At 36.5% G+C, this 20455-nt stretch overlaps 1 protein-coding gene, 1 long non-coding RNA gene and 9 other non-coding genes across 11 annotated transcripts; 1 reads left to right on the top strand and 10 right to left on the bottom strand.

Moving 5' to 3' along the window:
• Positions 1-3434: 3434 nt before the first annotated feature.
• On the top strand, positions 3435-7617 carry LOC115703996 (uncharacterized). Its single transcript, XM_061108578.1, has 5 exons — positions 3435-3565; positions 3716-3862; positions 4076-5897; positions 6145-6578; positions 6674-7617. Exons 2-5 carry the CDS (start codon positions 3818-3820, stop codon positions 7184-7186), a joined length of 2814 nt encoding a protein of 937 aa, XP_060964561.1. The 5' UTR covers positions 3435-3565; positions 3716-3817; the 3' UTR covers positions 7187-7617.
• Positions 7618-13867: 6250 nt separating this feature from the next.
• On the bottom strand, positions 13868-19279 carry LOC133033614 (uncharacterized). The gene is made up of 2 exons (XR_009685768.1): positions 17955-19279; positions 13868-17334 (listed from the first exon to the last, which is right to left on the bottom strand). It is a non-coding gene; the product is annotated as an uncharacterized LOC133033614 (long non-coding RNA).
• Positions 14052-14182, bottom strand: LOC115708490 (small nucleolar RNA snoR86). Its single transcript, XR_004009988.2, has one exon. It is a non-coding gene; the product is annotated as a small nucleolar RNA snoR86 (small nucleolar RNA).
• LOC115708505 (small nucleolar RNA snoR99) lies at positions 14668-14765 on the bottom strand. The gene has a single exon (XR_004010000.1). It is a non-coding gene; the product is annotated as a small nucleolar RNA snoR99 (small nucleolar RNA).
• On the bottom strand, positions 15508-15629 carry LOC115708417 (small nucleolar RNA SNORD14). The gene has a single exon (XR_004009918.1). It is a non-coding gene; the product is annotated as a small nucleolar RNA SNORD14 (small nucleolar RNA).
• LOC115708405 (small nucleolar RNA SNORD14) lies at positions 15775-15896 on the bottom strand. Its single transcript, XR_004009907.1, has one exon. It is a non-coding gene; the product is annotated as a small nucleolar RNA SNORD14 (small nucleolar RNA).
• LOC115708383 (small nucleolar RNA SNORD14) lies at positions 16045-16166 on the bottom strand. The gene has a single exon (XR_004009883.1). It is a non-coding gene; the product is annotated as a small nucleolar RNA SNORD14 (small nucleolar RNA).
• Positions 16327-16448, bottom strand: LOC115708428 (small nucleolar RNA SNORD14). The gene has a single exon (XR_004009929.1). It is a non-coding gene; the product is annotated as a small nucleolar RNA SNORD14 (small nucleolar RNA).
• On the bottom strand, positions 16775-16905 carry LOC115708487 (small nucleolar RNA snoR86). Its single transcript, XR_004009985.1, has one exon. It is a non-coding gene; the product is annotated as a small nucleolar RNA snoR86 (small nucleolar RNA).
• LOC115708394 (small nucleolar RNA SNORD14) lies at positions 16998-17119 on the bottom strand. The gene has a single exon (XR_004009895.1). It is a non-coding gene; the product is annotated as a small nucleolar RNA SNORD14 (small nucleolar RNA).
• On the bottom strand, positions 17259-17380 carry LOC115708372 (small nucleolar RNA SNORD14). The gene has a single exon (XR_004009872.1). It is a non-coding gene; the product is annotated as a small nucleolar RNA SNORD14 (small nucleolar RNA).
• Positions 19280-20455: the final 1176 nt, after the last annotated feature.

The raw sequence follows: 20455 nt of genomic DNA on the forward strand, positions 1-20455 counted from the left end.
TCATCAAATCTAGTTTGCAGCATGGTAAATCGTGATCTCTTTACATCAGCAGTACCTTCAAATTGAATTTGAAGGATTTTCCATGCTTCCTTTGCAGATTCACAAGATGAGATCAATTTAATAAAGCCTTCACCAACACCATTAAAAATAGCATGTAAAGCCTTATTATTATAACCAGACAGTTTTTCATCTTCAGTGGTCCAACTGAGTTTAGATTTTACCTGAATATTACCTTTTTCATCATTTTCAGTAGGTTGAGACCAACCTGTAAGAATAGCTCTCCATGCCTTCTCATCTTGCGATTTGATGAAAGCTCTCATCCTGACCTTTCAATAAGGATAATTCGACTCATTCAGTAGAGGAGGTCTAAAGATAGAACTTCCTTCTGCAAACAAAGACATATTCACACAAAACAAGTTAAACGGAATAACCTCAAGATCTCACTAAGAATTTAGTGACTCGCTCTGATACCAATTGAAATTCCGTATTTTAATATTCCCAGTTTGATTATTTAATTAAATGATTAATTAAATGCGGAATAATAAAACCGGGTATCGAAAACGATTTTCGTAGTTACAGAATGCAACTCTGTAACTCCAGAGAAACCCAGAAAAATAAACAGTGCATAAAAGTAAAAACACACAAGATTTTTGTACGTGGTTTCAACAATCCTTTCAGATTGTTACTAGTCCACGGGGCCACGCCCAGAGATAAGATTCATTAGATCGGTATCAAAAATACAGAGTAATTGACTTATGCATAAATAGACTCCCTCTTATTGTATGCCGCAAGCTTGATGTATTCCACCTACTAACCGAATCTTGATAAAACTCCAAGAGATCGAACTCCCTTCGATCACCTTGAAGAGTGCTTGAATCCTCCCGATTCAAGGCTTAAAGGCTATCTCCCGAAAGCCTATACAACCATCTCCCGAAGGTTGTGTGCTTGTATCCTCCCGATGCAAGACTTCAAAAGCAATCTCCCGAAAGCTTTTAAATACCCTTCTCCCGAAGGTGCACTAATGTTCTTCTTCGTTGTAGACTTGAATACAGACTCAAGACAATACAAACAACAAATAAACAGAGTAAGAGTAGAACAACTCTTCTCTACATAACAAAGACATTCTTTTCTTATGATATGAAAGTGAATAAAAGAGTTAACATAACAAAGACACTCTTTCCTTAAGATATGAATATAATTCTAAGTGTGTGAAAGAGATCCAAAACCTAGCTACTATAAGATGTATTTATAATGAATATACATCTCATAGACAGCTTACATTCGGTCTGAACAAGACCTCAACCCACTAGAAACTTCCCTAAAATAATTCTTCAATCAGTCCAGGAATTTCCGTTTCTGTACCTACAGAATCGTGGGCAGTAACTACAACTTTCCTTTTATAGAAAAGGAAAGTCTAGCTCTGGTTTTCTCTTCAAGAAACCTGATCTTAGAAAATGGGAAACTCAACACAAGATCAGAATAACAGCTGGTTAGCAAAGAATCAATGTGTAATCAAAACTTACCATTTTTACCTCAATTTCCATAAATAGGAAAGCTAGTCAACTTTCCTTCCAAGTTTAAATTTACACAAATAGGAAAACCATATCAATAAATGCCAGTCGAAATATACAAAGAATAATAAAATATTTTTGTCAATTAAATATGCCAAAAATGGAATTAACAAAGAGATTTGAAATATTGTCTCCTCAATGTGTGAGTAAGGGATACTATGGATGCTCATGATAGGGCTGTACAGAAATTTTCGTAAACCGCCCAACCCGAATAACCCGACTAAACCAAACCGACAAAACCGAAAAAAAATACAAACCGACATAACTTGACAAAATTCTAAACCGCCCAATCTGTAAATTGGGCGGGTTGAATTTTGACCCAAACCGCCCAATGAACCCGCCCAAACCGATTTAACCCGATTAAGAGTTTTTTTTTTTTTTATATATATATATCTATTATATATTATATAATATATAATAATATATAATATATATTAAAAAAAACCCAATCCCTAAATTGAATTTAGATTTGGAATATTATGTATTTAATGTTATTAATTTTTATTTTAGTCGAATCTGAAAAAAAAAAAAAAAAAAATCCTAATTCGGTTTGGGCGGGTTAACCCGCCCAACCCGCCCAACCCGTCGGTCGGGTCCAGAATTTTTTTTTTTTAAATTGGGCAGTTTGCATGCAGAATTTTATAACCCGATCTTTATGTCGGGTTGGAAAATATATAGTATAAACCGACTAAACCGACCGATGTACAGCCCTAGCTCATGATAATAATCAAGGTAAAAACTGATCAAAAGAACATATGTATTAATAGTTTCTATCTTTGTTCCTACAATAATGTACAGTTATATATATTGAAGTACAAATTAACTATGTTATATAATTTATAAATTATGATTTCTGTTACTATTTCCCTTAAAATATTTATCGATCTATCTAATTCTAAAATTAAGAGAGGTGGGATGTTATTGTAAGATTTCATTTTTTATATTATTTTTTTCTTTTTCTTTTTCATTATTGTTCTCTTGACAAATATTATGAGTAATGATAGAGATACCACCATATTGTATTGTATCGTTACACACATACACATTGTATATGGCGACCATCAAACTAATGGTATGTTTTTATTCACATTACAAACTCAATATACATATATATATATATGGACACGATTTTGTTCTATGATTGTACTTTTACGGAATGTATTCAGTGATGTACGAAAGCCGTTAACTGGGAGAGTTATTTAATCTAAGGGTTAGGATTGATCTAGGGATAATTAAGGTTAAAAAATGTTAACGTCACCTAAGACCCATCTAATGTATTCTGTATATCACGGAATACATTCCGTGAAAGTACGGGGCAAAATCGTGTCCCTACATATATATATATATCTAATGAAATGACATTTTTAATTATTTATATATAGAGGGAGAGTTTAATTTTCGTTTAAAATTTTTTTCATCATCTTTTTCTAACATTATTTATATAAAGACTACATAAATTATATTACCTTAATGTTTGCTCATATTTATATGTATGTATTGTATATGTTATTAAGCAATAGTTAGGTTATCGGATTTAAAGAGGATGTTTGAAGCAATTGAAAATAATGAAGAAGAAGAAGTGATTCGTTTGATTGGAGTAAACAGAGACATAGTAAGAGCAAGACATCCATTTTTGGGGGAGACAGCTCTCCATCATGCTGTTTCTATTGGAAAAAATATCGGAATTGTAAGAATATTGGTGGAGAGCATGGATAGAGAAGACTTGGAAATTAAGGATAGGTTAGATATGAATGCTCTTGGATTGGCTGTAAGGACTGGTATCACTGACATTGCAAAGTGCTTGGTTGAAAAGAACAACAATTTGGTTGACGTGTGTAATGACGAAAGATTGCCAGTTGAATTGGCCCTACAATATGCTCAAAAGGAAATGGGTCGCTATTTGTATGTTGCCACGCCTATGCTAAATTTTGTTGGGGACAACAGAGAACATGGAGCTAGCGTTATAACACTCTGTATAGTTCACTCTCTTCCTGGTAAGAAATTAATTAACTCTCTCTCTCTCTCTCTCTCTCTCTCTCTCTCTCTCTCTCTCTCTCTCTCTCTCTCTCTCTCTCTCTCTCTCTCTCTCTCTCTCTGTGTATATTTATAAATATGAGTTTAATTATTTGATTGATTGACCTCAGAGATTGCATTGCATTTGCTCCACCATCATCCAGAGCTGGCTATTGCTCAGACTATCCATTCTAAACATACTCCAATTTACAGATTTTCAACAGACATTTCTGATGCGTTATGCAATCTCAGCTCTTCAGACACAGACATATATGATGGTACGTATACTATTATAATGTTTTGGGATGTTGTATCAACCCATAGTCCATTATAAGGTATCATACTTCTTCTATCGGAGATCACTAGCTATGATATTATTTTTCCTCTCATTAACTCTTACTAGTATATTGGATAAATTATTGTATAGAATGTTTCACAATGAATAATAAATCAATTCATAATTTCTTTAATTTCATTTTCATCTTAAATAGAAATTACAGGAGTTGAAAATATCTTACTTCAAAATATTAAAAGAGAAAAGAATGTCGAAGCTGCCAGATACCTTCTTCCAAGCATTAACGTTGTCCGTAACTTGCCTTTCGTCCAAAACTTGCATGCACAAAATTTGCTTAGACAAAACATTGAAGTTGCCCATAACCATGTCGTGCAATGCATTGACTGCCAATATCAACGTTGAAAATGCCCAGAACCTTGCACAGAACCTCGCCCAAAATCTCAGAGCAGTAGTCATACACCATGCTCCGGACGTGGATCAAGCTGCACAAAACCTTGCCCAGGTCGTTGAAGCTGCACAAAACCTTGCCCGGGTCGTTGAAGCCGCACAAAACCTTGTCCAGAACCTTGAAGATGCAAAAAACCTTTTCCAGAACCTTGAAGATGCACAAAACCTTGCCCAAAATCTCGAAGCTATACTAAATCTTTCCCAGAACCTTCAAGCTGAAGTTGCACAAAACCTTCCCCAGAACCTTCAAGCTACACAAAACCTTGTCCAGAACATTGAAGTTGCACAAAACCTTGCTCAAGACCTTGAAGCTGCACAAAACCTTCCCATGAACCTTGAAGCTACACAATACCTTGCTGATGAAGTTGCACAAAACCTTCACCAGAACCTTGAAGCTGCACAAAACCTTGCCCATGAAGTTGCACAAAACCTTGAAGCTACACAAAGCCTTGCCCATGGAGCTACACAAAACGTTAGAGTTGCACAAAACATTCTCCAGAAACTTGAAGCTACACCAAAAGTTGCCCAGAACCTTGCTCAGTATCTCTTAGCTGCAAACCTTTCTTTCACACTTCAAGGACAAAACCATGCCCAAGATCCAAATTATCTCCCCAATGCCCAGGGAGACCAACCTAACTTTTACAATTTACACCAAGCTCAAATACGCCATGCCCACAAGGTCAAAGATGCCCATAACCTTGCCGAGAACATTGAAGCTTCTGGGAATCTTGCCCAGGACCTCGTGAACCTCTACTCCCATAAACTTGCCGAAAACAAAAAGAATCTCAATAATCAGTTGGGTGACCTAAATCGCCTTCAAATAGACATGCAAAATGCCCAAAACCTTGAACAATACATCACAAATGATCGGAACCTCCTAACCCAAAACCTTGCACAGAACATGGCAAATAACCAAAACCTCCCACAGCGAAAACTCCAAGCCCAAACCCTTGCACAAAACATCACAATTGCCCAGAGATTTGCCAAAAATTTTGCCCAGAACTTCCAAGCCAACAACCTTGATCATAACATTGAAGCTTCCCAAATGATTGTCAATAATCTTACAAATGCCCGTAACCTTCTCCAAAACCTCCAAGCTCAGGACTTAAAAGCTGCCCAAAGCGTTGCCGAAAGCCTTGCCCAAAACATTGAAGATTCCCAGAGGCTTCACCAGGACGTCAACGATACCTTGAACTATGCTACGAATCTCAGAATTAGATATCTCGCAGATGCAGGTACCCTCGTCCTAATGATTCAAGGTGCCCAACGCATTGAACCCGCTATTGTTCAACGTAGCTCGGTGCTTGTTACAAGTCTCCAAGTCCACAACCTTATCCAGAACCTCCAAACTCAGAATTTTTCTCGTAAAGTCAATGTTGTCCAGAACCTTGATAGACAGCTCAGAGAAACTCAAGTTTCCCAGAACGCTGTTCAAGGCATTGAACTTTGCCAGAACCTTGCTCAGGGCCTTGTTCAGATCCTCGAAGCTCCCGAACCTGAGCAATTCGTTGGTGAGAACCCCGAAGCTGTCAACCACGAACATGTCGTTGCTCCGAACTGTGGAGATACAGGTAATCTTCCTATCGCGAATGGTGTAGTTTAACAAACTAAAATCCCAGGAGTGTACATATGTTTAATATGAGGTGCTAACTTATTTTATTATTGTTTAATACTTTTGGATAAGTAATCAAAATTTTAAAACTTTATCTTCATTCAATATTAATGGCACTGGTATATGCATGATCATAAATATATTTATATAAGCATTATTCTTTTGCCTAAGTCTATGTGTATTTACATTTGCTCTCATCTAAATAGGAAGAAGAGTTTTGAGGGAATCGAAACTAAATCATCACCGTACGTTGGCGATTCTAAATTGTATGTACAAACACATGGTAGGCTTACAGGAGAAGCGCATGAAGATGGCAAAGGTAGATAAGGCATTGGAGGAAGTTGCTCGACGAGGCCTACTTGATGTTTTTGAAACTATAAATAAGGCAAATCCTTCAATTCTACGCCACCCAATTGCTTATGGTGTTTTCAATGTGGCAGTTAAATATCGTCATCGTAATATATTTTCTCTTTTACAAAGGATTCCTAATAGAAATGCGATTACAAATACAATCAGTGTGACTAAAATTGGAGAAAAGTATAGCATATTACAACATGCAGCAGTATTGGCCCCTGCTAATCACCTGAGTAAAATCCCTGGACCAGCTTTACAAATGAAAAGTGAACTAGAATGGTTCGAGGTATATATGCATCTCTTGTTTAGATATTATTTGAATTTTAAAGTTTTTTGTGTTAGTAAATAATCCATGTTTAGTAATAAAATTAATTAATGTAGGAGGTGATACAAAAGTCTACAGTGTTTCCTCATCATGTAGTGGAAGCAGAGGAGTTGTTTACCAAGGAACACAAGGAATTGAAGAGCGCAGGAGAAAAATGGATGAAGGATACAGCTACTGCTTGTAGTTTGGTGGGTTCCTTCATCATTACCATAATGTTTGGAATGGCATTAATTGTTCCTGGCGGTAGCCTAGACAAGGACGAGGGCCTCATAAGGGCCGGCAGTCCCATACTCTTACACAACAGATTGTTCACAATCTTTGTCGCATTCGATGCTATATCACTCTTCTCCGCCACATGTTCGGTAATAATGTTCTTATCCATTCTCACGTCTCGCTGCAGACACAAAGAAGTTCTCATATCCTTGCCCACAAAACTAATGGCAGGCCTTATCTTCCTTTTCCTTTCTATTGCAACAATGACTGTAACTTTTTGTGCAGCCCTTGTGATTCTGTACGAGACAAACATTCAAAGAGCATACATTATATCTTTGTCGCAGTTGCCATTATAGTAGTTATATTTTTATCGACGCATTACGAACTTCTATGGCAAATAGTCAAGCACACTTGTCGATCATGGGTCACAACCTTGAGAGATTTATTTCGCCGTTGTTGTTGTTGAAGAAAATAAAAGGAAAGGAGTTTACCAAATAATTTTGAGTTGAATCTTGAATTATAGGTCATTATTACCTTTAAGACGTTCGCGAGCAGACTAAACACCACCATGTGGTCTCCAAAACAAAATAGCTCGGTCAACAACATTGTCGCTGACTTCCACGGGTAGAAGATGGAACACCCAAATTTGATACCACTGGCTGGATTGAAAATCGTTTTAAGAAACTGTTTTTCGTTTTCCATTTAATTAATCATTTTCCAATTAAAGTGTGGGATAAAGACTTCTATGTAATTTATTTTATTATTTTATTTTGAAAATGATTTGTGTGAGTGTGGCGAGATGATTTTTTGTGTTATTTTTTTTTTATTTTTTTGAAAGGTAAAATCAACTTTTATTAACCTTCGAAATCAGTTACCAAAGTAGGCAACAACTCAGTTGGAATATTTTCCAAACTGAAGGTACAATCAGGAAATAATAAAGATGCTCTAGCAAATTCATGAGCAACTCTATTAGCTGACCGCTTAACAAAGCAAAAATAAACATTATTCAAACTAGCCAACATGGCTTTGCAATCTTGGATCACACATCCAAAATGAGAAGACAAGATAGTCGAGTTTCGCAATGCTTGTACAACCACTAAGCAATCCGTCTCGACCCAAGCTTCGTTATAAGTTTGGTCTTTGATCCAACTTAGAGCTTCCCGAAAGCTCAAGGCTTCAGCAATGGACGGAGCAATGTTACCAACATGTAACTTGGTACGGCACTCGATAAGCATACCATGATGGTCACGAACCACCAAAGCACTTCCAAATCGGTTTTGTCCTTCAAAAATAGCTGCATCTACATTGATCTTGATGCTATTAATCTGAGGTTTAATCCAACGCTCCATCCCATCATAGTCTTGAAGATCAGACCATAATGACTCAATTTGAGTTTTTTGAGCGTGTTTCCATTGATCAAGATAGCTTTTAGCAGAGGCGACTATGGATGAAAAATTAAACGACTTCCCTTGCCATACAACATCATTTCTCGCTCCCCAAACGGCCCAACACAATGCAGCAGCCAGGCCTTGTTTTTCAGCTGATAAATGCGTGAAAACAGACACGCACCAGTCCAGGAAAATGCCTCCTGCTGCAGTCACGGTAGTGCCAATACCGACCCTTTCCCACACCTTCGTAACTACACGGCAAGTCAGTAGCACATGAGCGATTGTCTCGTCCATCTCCTCACACAAAGGACACAATGTGCTGACTGGAACATGCTTAGAGGCGAGTTGAGAGAGAGTAGGAAGGCAGTTTGAGCCGGCTCTCCACATCAGGTTCTTGATTTTTGGTGGCAGTTGCAATGCCCATAGCGACTTCCAAAACTCCGAGGCAGCTACATCATTCCCAAGACCCTTCAATTTTTGTTGTAATGTATAGGCACTCCGGACCGAGTACATACCATTGGGCTCGTTAAACCAGCAAAGAGAATCTGAGTTGTGGTTTATATTCAAAGGAATTTGCCTTATCAATCGCTGGTCACGTTCCACAAACAAATCCTTTAGAATATCCTCATCCCAGGAAGACAAATCCATTGACATTATGTTGCACACTTTGGCTTGTTGAAGGGCCGGATGAGACGAAGTCACTAACGGTTGTTGATGATCCGGTAGCCATGGTTCATTCAGCACATTGATGGATGAGCCATTCCCCACGCTCCAGCGAACTCCCGCCCGAACAAGAGACTGAGCTTCCCAAATACTACGCCACACAAAACTCGGGTTGTTTCCAATAGGGGCCAAGAGGTAGGTTCCATGTGGGAAATATCTCGCCTTGAAAATGCGAGAAACCAGAGACTCGGTTCTTGTTAGAAAACGCCAACCTTGTTTTCCTAAAAGCGCCAAGTTAAAATCATGAAGACTACGAAACCCAAGTCCTCCATTACTTTTGCTGTTACACATCCGATCCCATGACATCCAAGGAATACCTTTATTTTCTTTTGACGAACTCTTCCACCAAAATCTCGCCATGGTGCTTTCAATGTCTCTACTAATCTCCAAAGGGAGTAAAAAAACATTCATGGCATAGCTAGGGAGAGCTTGAGCAACAGACTTAATTAATACCTCTTTACCAGCACGAGACAGAACTTTTGAATCCCAACCTTGAAGCTTTTTCCTGACTCTGTCCTTCAAGAAACCCAGCACAGCTGACTTATTCCTTCCCATAGTACTTGGGAGCCCCAGATACATACTCCGTTCATCAGCTTGAGGCATTTGTAACAAAGAGTTTATGTCCTCCCTTACTTGGTTCTCAGTGTTAGTACTATAGAAGATTGATGACTTCCCCAAGTTCACTTTTTGTCCTGAAGCACATTCAAACTGGTGAAGAAGTTCTCGAATCCGATTGGCCTCTAGAAGAGTTGCTTTACAGTACAAGTAACTGTCGTCAGCGAAAAGCATGTGAGACACTTTTGGTGCGCCATTCGCCACTTTGCAACCATGAATGAGACCCCTAGCCTCATATCTTTTGATCAAAGCTGATAAACCTTCCGCACACAAGATAAAGATGTAGGGTGATAAAGGATCCCCTTGACGGATACCTCTTGAGGGTATAATCGGCCCCAAGGTTCTTCCACCATGAATCACTTTGTAGCTTGCAGAACTAACACACTTCATCACCAATGAAATCCATCTATCCGAGAAGCCAATCTTTCTAAGAACCGAATCCAAGAAGTTCCACTCTATACGATCATAGGCTTTGCTAAGATCTAGTTTCAAAGCCATATAACCGTCCTTGCCTTTTCTTTTTCTCTTCAAGTAGTGGAGAACTTCAAAGGAAACAAGAATATTATCAGTAATGAGTCTCCCTGGAATGAAAGCGCTTTGGGATTCAGATACAATTTGGTCCATGTAAGGCTTCATCCTATTGGCCATTACTTTAGTAATGATTTTATACAAAACATTACATAAAGCAATTGGTCTTAAATCAACCATACTTTCAGGGACTTTCTTTTTCGGAATCAACACCACATTAGCGTCGCCGCAAGATGAACCCAGTTCCCCTGTAGTGAAGAAAACCTGAACCACATTGACAACATCAATCTGAATAATATCCCAACACTTCTGATAAAAAGCTGGAGTCATACCATCTGGGCCGGGGCTTTTATCTGGGTGCATACTGAACACAGCTTTACGAACTTCCTCGGCAAGAATCGGTTGATTGAGGTCTTCATTAATACGTGTAGACACCCGACTTTGTATACTCTGAACCACCATGTCACTACTCAAGTTCGATGCACTGAAGAGAGAAGTGAAATATTCCACAACGACATCCGCAAGGCCATTTTCCCAATCCTTCCAAGTACCACTAGAATCTTTAAGCTTTGAAATCTTGTTGAAGCTTTTTCTATTACTAGCAGCCCTATGAAAGTATTTAGAGTTCTGATCACCTTCCTTAAGCCAAAACTGCTTCGCCCTCTGCTTCCAAAAAGCTTCTTTTTGGTCCAACACCAAAAAAAGTTCCTTTTTCTTCTCACTATACCGTTGGACTGAGAGAGTATCTCTTTTGTTCTTCAACTGATTCAACTCATTTCGGCATTTCTTGATTCGAAGCTTAAAGTTGCCAGTCACATTTTTTCCCCAAGTTGATAATTTCTCAGCACAAAGAGAAATCTTTTCGGCCAAACTCACATGGTTAGGAACATTCCAACAGTCTTTCACAATTTCAAAGCACATCGGTTCTTTTAACCAAGCATTTTCAAACCTGAATTGCCGATTGGGGATGAAGACGTCCGGAGCTACGACTTCTAGGAAAATTGGCGAGTGGTCTGAAGAGGAAAATTCAAGGTTTAGTAACCGAGCTTGTGTAAAATTTTGAAGCCAAGCTGATGAAACAAGGGCGCGATCCAATCTAACTTCTATCCAACGAGAAGTTCCCCTCCCTTTTTCCCAAGTATAGGCATAACCAATCAAGTCCATGTCAAAAAGATCACAATCCATTAGAGTTTGTTCGAAACCAGAGATTAACCAACTCGGATAAGGTTGTCCTCCTCGTTTGTCACTTTGGCTAAGAACATTATTCAAATCACCAATTACACACCAAGGAGCATTCGAATTGTTGACCAGGGACCTTAGTAAATTCCAGGTATCCATCCTTTGTTGTCTTTGGGGTTCACCATAAACCCCTGTAAGTCTCCACGTTGGATTGCCTTCCACTTCTACCATGAAATCAATATGGTTTTGAGAAAAGCCAATTATTCTACCATCATTTTTATTTTTCCACAATAAAGCCAGACCGCCACTCCTCCCTTGGGCTTCAACAAAAAACACTCCTTCATAGCCCAATCCACGACCTACAAACTCCACTCTAGCTTTATTACTTTTTGTTTCACACAAAAAAACAAAATTGGGTTGCTTCTGAGTAACAGTCTCTTTAAGGAATTGAAAAGCCCGTTGGTTCCCAAGCCCACGGCAATTCCAACTTAACACATTCATAAGTCTTGGCGGGCCTGTGACACAGAACCCGCCCCAACTAAGTTTTTTGGGCCTGCTGAAATAGCAAGACTTCCAGTAGCATTTCCATTCGGTCCACTTGAAATATCTTCAGCAATTCTTTTCCTTTTTGATTCAAGAATTAGTAGATCACCATCAATGCCATCATTAACTTCTTCCCTCATATTAGTATCCCGTATACTATAATCATTTGGAGATCCCAAAGAATCAGCCAATGATTTACTAATATTGATGTCCCTATCAGTTCCACGAAATCCTCCATCCAATCCCACTGATCGTGGAAACGAATGATGCATCCCTTGATTTACGCCACCATTAACGTTCCCAGACGTTGTGTCTCGAGCAGTCGTGCTGCTTCCCATGCCGTCGCCGGAGCTTTCTCCTCTCACCATTAGACCTTGCCGAAGCCACTTAGTGCCGATCGTATGTTGTCTTCTCCTTGGTACAGCCTTTAAGTCTAGGTTGTATGGCTTCTTTAACAGATGGGGTGGAGTATCAAACAACTTAGGGCAGAATTTTTCAGAGTGTCCAAGAATTCCACAGATAAAACAAAACGTTGGGAGATCCTCATACTTGAAATTGGCATAACATATCTCCCCTCCTTTCTTTTCTAATTTCATCCTTCTTTTCAATGGTAAGTCAATACGAACAGAAACGCGTACCCTGAGGTAATCTCGCCAAATTCCCATGAAGTTATTCTTATCCGCTTCCACAAACGTGCCAATGTAGTTTCCAATGTCTTTCACCACCTTTGCTGACATGAATCCCGTTGATAAACCATGAAGTTGAATCCAGAAATCCAGCTTATTCAAAACCACTGCCCTTGGGTCTTCACCTTGTTGCAATCTCGAAAAAATCAAGGGAACCCTGTCAAACGTCCAGGGACTACCTTCCACAACTCTTTCCACATCTATCTGATGATAAAACTGGAATAAATAAACATTATCTCCCAATTCTTTCACAAACATACCTCTACCAGGTCTCCACAGGGATGCCATCTTGTGTTGCATAGCCATGAAATCCAGTTCTCTTTCAGTAAGGAAGCGTCCTACAATACACCATCGATCGTCAAAGTCTGATAGTTCCTTATTGTTCGTGTCATATAATAGGCCTCCATCATCATCTTCACCGCTTGTTATTGTGATAAAATCCCTCTCACTTTCCAATTCCATACTACCCTCGTCCGCCATGAAGCAAAGCAGATAAGAAACAAGCAAAACACTAGAGCCAAAAGAACACTTTACACTATAACGATTGACAGCAAAACAGAGAAACACAGGTTGATTTTTTGTGTTATTTATTTCGTTTGAAGTTAAAAGTTTGGATGATATCTTTTGCATTTTATTTATGGATGATGATCTGTCTATGTTAAATTATGAATTGTTTTGTTGTAATTATTTCATTTTCATGTTTAGATTAAATAGTCTTTAAACTCTGAAGTCTTTTTTTTTTTTTGAACCTCAAATGTATGTCAAATTGAGATTATATTATACAATCTTGTTGGAACTAAAACTATATATACCAAATTTATTACACTATTAAGTTTCTTCATTCAAAACCACAAAAAGAAGCAGAAAAACTCTACAAACAAACACTAGTTCAGGGCCCCCAACGACCTAACAACAAAAAAGGGTATATCAATTAAAGTAATACATACAAAAGTTGAAATGAGATTGTATCGTATAATGTTTCAAGAACTAAAACATATACTCAGAATTAAACTGGATTGGACTAAATTATCTTAGTACTATAACATATTTTATGTGGCCCATAAAATCTAATACTAATAAATTTTATGTTTGGTGTAGTATAGGACTAATAAAACACAAATTGAATTTTTTTAAATATAATTATATAACTAAAAAATCATATGTATAAGACTAATGTCCTTTGGCCTCTTCCAGTTGTCCACTTCTCTGAGAAGTCTTTTCTCTTCACAGTTCCTTTTAGCTACTTGTCTGTTTTGTAAATTGTAACCTTTCAAAATGGATGGCTTCCTCTGCTTACATTTTGACATAAGCAAGAAATGTCTCATCTCTATTTGAGTAAATCTCAGTTGTGACACCTTGGCCTTTTCCAATCACATCAATAACAAAAGGTAAATCCTGTTGTGTTGTAGTTAACATGTTACACCAGTCTCAGTTTCTTGTAAGTAGGAAAAATTGTACATCTTGGGTTTTGCTGTAGCAATAGCCTTGGTTTTACATAATTAGCACTATTTCCTATCCATATAAATGATAAAAAAGAAAAGCAAGATTAAGTAGATTGAATTGTTGCGACTTGTTCGAGGCCATAGTCAAAACTGAATTAATTTGATAGGCACGGAGAATCGCATACTGAATTTGATATCGCCAACCTTCAATGCAAACTGGGCCATCTTATTATTTGACGCTTTTGCTCTGCAAATTGGCTTTTTTCTATTAAAAACTCTAAATAATGTATAGAAACAAACATGAGAATGTGAATAAAGGAAAGGCAACTATGTAACAACATACAAAATCCTATACATATATTTGAGTAAACTTCAGTTATGACATCTAGGCTTGTTCTAAACACATCAATAAATTACATTACATTACATTAACAAAGCAAACCCATCACCACCATGCAAGTTCAAGCATTCATCAAAAAATTGTCTTATAATTTTCTGATGGAAAAATCACAACCCCAAATGCCACAAATACTAGCAAAAACACGAAAACAATCATATCAATGCAAGTTTAGCAAAAACCATTTATCAAAAAAGGTAATTGAAAAGCTGTACAAATTATAGGATTACCAAATTAGAAGGTAATTTTCAACTTCAAATGATTCAAAGCACCAAAAAAAAATAAGAACAAAAAATTAAGAGAAATTCAAAACACAAATTTGTACAATTAAAAACGAAATCTACCATCCATAAATGATCAGAAAGACATAAAAGTCGGCTGACAAAGTGAACAGGATGAACATGGATATGGGGGTCTTCTCTTCCCTACAGCACTCAGAAAACTACTGAAGGGGCAAACGACAAGACCCCAAGAAACAGAACAAAAATACTGATTTGGCAATTTAAAAATGGCAAAAAAGAAGAAAATTATGCTAAATAATAAAAAAACTATTACCATCACCACAAACAATGTAACAAAAAAAAAATCACAAAACTCTGAAGCCACATAAACAAAAACAAGAAAACAATTTAATATCAGGCACCAAAGGAAATTCTCCATACCAGCGAAAACAGAAGCTCAAGCCTCAGACTTGAGACAATTATAATAAACTACAACTCAGATCTAAGGAAAGATAAAGCTGCAAGGCAAAAACTGATAGGTAACCGTTGTAAATGTAATGAGAAAAAAGAATTAGAGTTATTAACATAGGAAACCAAAGCAATCCCTAAGCAAATAGATTTAGCCATAAATGTCAAACACCAATCAAACTACATAAAACAAAATATAATTGAAGTTCAGGAAGGATAACGCAGCATTAGCTCTCAAAGCCTGGCAAAGACAAAAGCTGCATTATCTCTCAAAGTCTAGCAAAGACAAGCTATTAGACAGCTACTGCAAATGAATTGATTAAAAAAGCCTTAGGGTAATCATCATGGACAAAATTAACTACAGAAAATCAAAGCACATAATTAATAACATAGGCAACAAATGTTATCCATCCACAAAGCACAGATAGATATTACCAATATCAACCCAACAAATCAAACCAATCTACAAAGAAATTATAATGAATCAGGTCTCAGACATCCAAGGAAGGATAAAGCTGCATTAGCTCTCAAGCCTGGCGAAGGCGAAAGCTCTTTGGCGGCCACTGCGAATGTTTTGAGAAACAAGCCTTAGAGTTATCATCATGGACAAGATTGACTGAAGAAAACAAAATCAAACAATAACTGACATTGGTAACAAAAATCATCCACAAAACACAGATAGATTATTAACAAAAAAACACCAAGCTCAACCCAGCAAAACAAACCAATCCACTTCTAAGAAATCATAATGTATTGTCTCAGACATCCAAGGAAGGATAAAACTGCATTAACTCTCAAGCCTGGCGAAGGCGAAAGCTCTTTGTCGGCCACTGCGAATGTTTTGAGAAACAAGCCTTAAAGTTATCATCATAGACAAAATTGACAAAAAAAACCATACCAAATAAATATAGACATAGGCCGCAAAAACTTTTCACAAACCAGAGATAGATATTATTAACATAAAACAAAAAGATCAGCCCAACAAACACAAACCAATCTACTACTAAGAAATCAGAATGATACATGTCTCAGACATCCAAGGAAGGATATAGCTGCATTAACTCTCAAGCCTGGCGAAGGCGAAAGCTCTTAGGCGGCCACTGCGAATGTTTTGAGAAACAAGCCTTAGATTTATCATCATGGACATAATTGACAGAAGAAAAACGTACATAATAATTACTGACATAGGTAACAAAAGATATAAACAAAGCACATATAGGACATAGCACAAAATACCAAGATCAACAGAAACAAACCAATCTACCATTCTTTTTTTGATAATGTAAAGAAACCATAAAATGTATCATGTCTCAGACATCCAAGGAAGGATAAAGCTGCATTAGCTCTCAAGCCTGGCGAAGGCGAAAGCTCTTTGACGGCCACTGCGAATGTTTTGAGAAACAAGCCTTAGAGTTATCATCATGGATAAATTTGGAAGAAGAAAAGCAAAGCACATAATTAACATAGCAATTTCACCCAAAAAAAAATACTATCTGATCTCAAAAAAACATCAAATGTGTAAAACAATAGGTACATATAGTTGACCACTTCTCTGATAGTCTTTTCTCTTCACTGCTCTTCTTTACTAATTGACTTCCCCTGCTTAAAAATGGTACAAAATTTTTTTACATAAGCAGAAAAATCGTTACATCTTGGGTTGGGCTGCAGTTGAGACACCAGCTTCAGTTATACATAATTCACACTATATTTTATCCATATATTTGAGAAAAGTAAAGCAATATTAAGTAGATTGAAATGTAGCGACTTGTTCGAGGCCATAATCAAAACTGAATTAATTTGATAGGCACGGAGAATCGCATACTGAATTTGATATTGCCAACCTTCAATGCAAACTGCGCCATCATATTAATCGACGCTTTTGCTCTGCAAATTGGCTTTTTCAATTAAAAACTGCAAATAATGTAATACAAAAACCCCAAAAACAATCCAATCTACTTCTAAGAAATTATAACGTATTGCCTCAGACATCCAAGGAAGGATAAAGCTGCATTAGCTCTCAAGCCTGGCAAAGGCGAAAACTCTTTGGCGGCCACTGCGAATGTTTTGAGAAACAAGCCTTAAAGTTATCATCATGGACAAAATTGACTGAAGAAAACCAAATCAAATAATAACTGACATAGGTAACAAAAGCTATCCACAAAAGACAGATATTAACATATAAAACCAAGATCAACCCAGCAAAACAAACCAACCCACTTCTAAAAAATCACAATGTATTGTCTCAGACATCCAAGGAAGGATAAAACTGCATTAGCTCTCAAACCTGGCTAAGGCGAAAGCTCTTTGGCGGCCACTGCGAATGTTTTGAGAAACAAGCCTTAGAATTATCATCATGGACAGATTAGACTTAAGAAAACCAAAACAAATAATTACTGATACAGGCGAGTCATGCCATAGTAGTTCTTAACCACTCACAAAGTTTACAATCATCTAACAGACTCAAAATTATTACAGTCATCCAACAAAAATTATATAAGCACCAAATAAATAATATAATTTCAAGAAAACAAAGTGCATATCAAATTCACCCAAAAAAACACCATCTGATATCAAAAACAAAATCAAATGTGCAAAACACTAGGTACTTATAATGAATATTTCTAGCAATAGTAAATTAATTTTCACAATTCAATGTTTCAATACTCAACTAGCTTGGAGAACTATAAGAATTTGAGGGATATGTTTATGTATTAAACAAGTTCCACAAACAAGACAGCTTACTGAAATTACAAGATATATACATCGATTTATACATAAACTAGAAGTGTTATATTTTATATATGAGACAGTCTAAGAGAGTAGTCTTAGACCTGTATCTGACCTCAAATTAATAAAAACTCCACAAACTTCTATCACTATTATTATTATATAACATTGGAAAACAGTATCAAACATTTTATGGACCACAATCACCTATGATATAAGCAATGGCTAATGGATTCCAGATGCTGAATAGATGGATGGAGCAACTGGGATTTGACAGTTTCAATATTTATCTTTGAATCTGATTTCAGAAATGAAAAATAACATAAACACTTAAAGCTTAGTATAGAACAGGAAAATAAAATAGCAATACTTGTCTTGTGAACGTTATTCCGATCAAATACTCATTAGATAGAAATCCAAAAACCATATCATTGAGAGGAAAAAAAACAGTGGGTGATGTACTCAGCACATTGAATAAACCCTAACATCGACTTAAATCTTTAGTGAAGAGGAAGAAGAAGACGATGATTGTAGTAGAAATAATAGCCTCTTCATATATATAATGAGTAAATAAGAAACCCTAACATTATGGGCTTCTGCTGTGGGCTTTTCTGTTTTTCCTTTTTAAGATTTCTTTTCTTTTCTTTTTGAAATTATTTCACAAATACACAAAAATAATAAAAAAAATTACAAAAATACGGTTTCACAGAATTTTAAATATTTTTACGATTTTTTTTATTTTATTTACAAAAATACGATTTTTTATATTGTACTCTTGTTAATTTGTTGTCGATATTTTATTATCTGTATGTTATCTTTTATGGTTATTTTGATATTATTTAGGTGTTATTTTTATGTTACTTTTATATAATTTTTTTGTTGTTTTCATATAATTTTGTTGGAAAATTATAAAAATATTAAACGTAAACGTATAAATTTTTTACAAAAAATGATCTCTTATATAATTATCTCTTTCTTTTTCCAAAGGATAATGTTGTCTCACTAGTAACTTCTACATAATATTAAAAGATATTAATCAATTTATTAAAAAAAAATTAATCAAAAAAGTAGATAAAATACACATTATTAAAAAAAAAATCTACTCATTCTACATATATCAACAATAATAGGAGAGGTTCAAATTAGCCTAATATGGCTTGGTTAAAAGCCTTTCCATGAGGAGAGGTTTAGCCTAAACGAAAGGATGGGCCCAAGTCCATCTAAAAGCTCATAAGACTCGCGTCCGAGACGAGGCTTATCTCGACCTGAGAAAATCTCCACTTTTATTATGGGACGGAACACTCAAAGCCTTCCGGATGAGTGTTTAAACACATCCAGAAAGGGTACTCTCCAAGAGGCGCCTCATAAGCTTAGTATAGGATGATGTGGCTGCCCTCTGACACCCTATCCCATCGAATTAAGATTTCTCTTGTGTCAGAGCATAAGAGTGCACGCACTATTAAAAGGAAACCTCCCTTTTGTCCAACCACACAAACCTGACACTACAGTACATATATGCGGCGTGCGTCAAAGATCGCGTAGTTGGTATTTCAACTCAAAGGATGTTTCTTTTTAAGCTTGAGGAATTCTATAAGCAATTTGGAAACAAAAAAAATCAATTTTGACACCATTAATGACAGTACACTGGAAATAAGAAAGACGAGTTCCATTCAGGGTGTTAAGGTTATTTTCTTGGGTTGATTTGGGTCATGTTGAGCTTCTTGGCATCCGTGGAATATTGCGAAAATTATTAATTACTACGCAAGTGCACGCAATCAAGTAGTATACTCACGCAAGTGAGGTCGAACCACAGGGAATTGGATTAATTACTAGTAAACTATTCTTATGATTCTATCTGGTAAAATAATATTTTTTATGAATTAAATAAGACAATTCAGAAAATTAAAAATAACAAAGGAAGATTAATCAAGATAAGAAAATAGGGAGACGATTCATGTTGTTAAGTTACCAATGTTAATGTCTAATTGCTATCCTTCTCTTGAAATGAATGATAGATTATAAATTAACCTAACTCTTTTCAGATATTTTAGGTTCTAAATCACATGCTCTTTAATTAATCTCTTAATTAAACTAACATGAAATCAGCATTAAGCAATAATCTATTTATCACAAAGGCTATGTAAATACTCTTGTTTCACATCAAAACCTAGACTATCCAATTTTAGCATTCTCAATTCTCACTTTTCAGATTTCGAATTGAGATCATAAAACATGTAAAAGGTGATCAATCTTGCACATGGAAATTAAACACAAATATGAATAGTGTTCACAATCAAGATGGAGGAATGACAATTATTCATTAACTAGGAAAAACTTAAACAACATTCATCATTCTCCCTAAATAGGAGTTTAGTTCAAAACATCCATAATCAAATCCATAATTAACATTGAAATAGAAAAGAACATAGAGAAATTAAAGAGAAGAGAAAGAACTAGTTGAAGCAATTGATCCGGGTCGCCACAAGTCGCTCTTCTAGCCTCCTCCTTTGTTTCTAGGGCTCCAATTCTAAATGAACCCTAATTTTCACGAACTCTCTCTATTTAAACCAAGTCTCATCTTAAAAATTCGTGAAACTACGAAACTGCCCAAAAATCCCGTCACTGGGTCCCCGTCGCGACTGGCAATGCCCCCGTCGCGATGGGGTTAAACTTTGAAACTTCGAGATTTTCTCTGCCAGTTCCCGTCG

The sequence above is a fragment of the Cannabis sativa genome, chromosome 1, assembly GCF_029168945.1.
Source record: "Cannabis sativa cultivar Pink pepper isolate KNU-18-1 chromosome 1, ASM2916894v1, whole genome shotgun sequence".
Lineage (NCBI taxonomy): Eukaryota > Viridiplantae > Streptophyta > Magnoliopsida > Rosales > Cannabaceae > Cannabis > Cannabis sativa.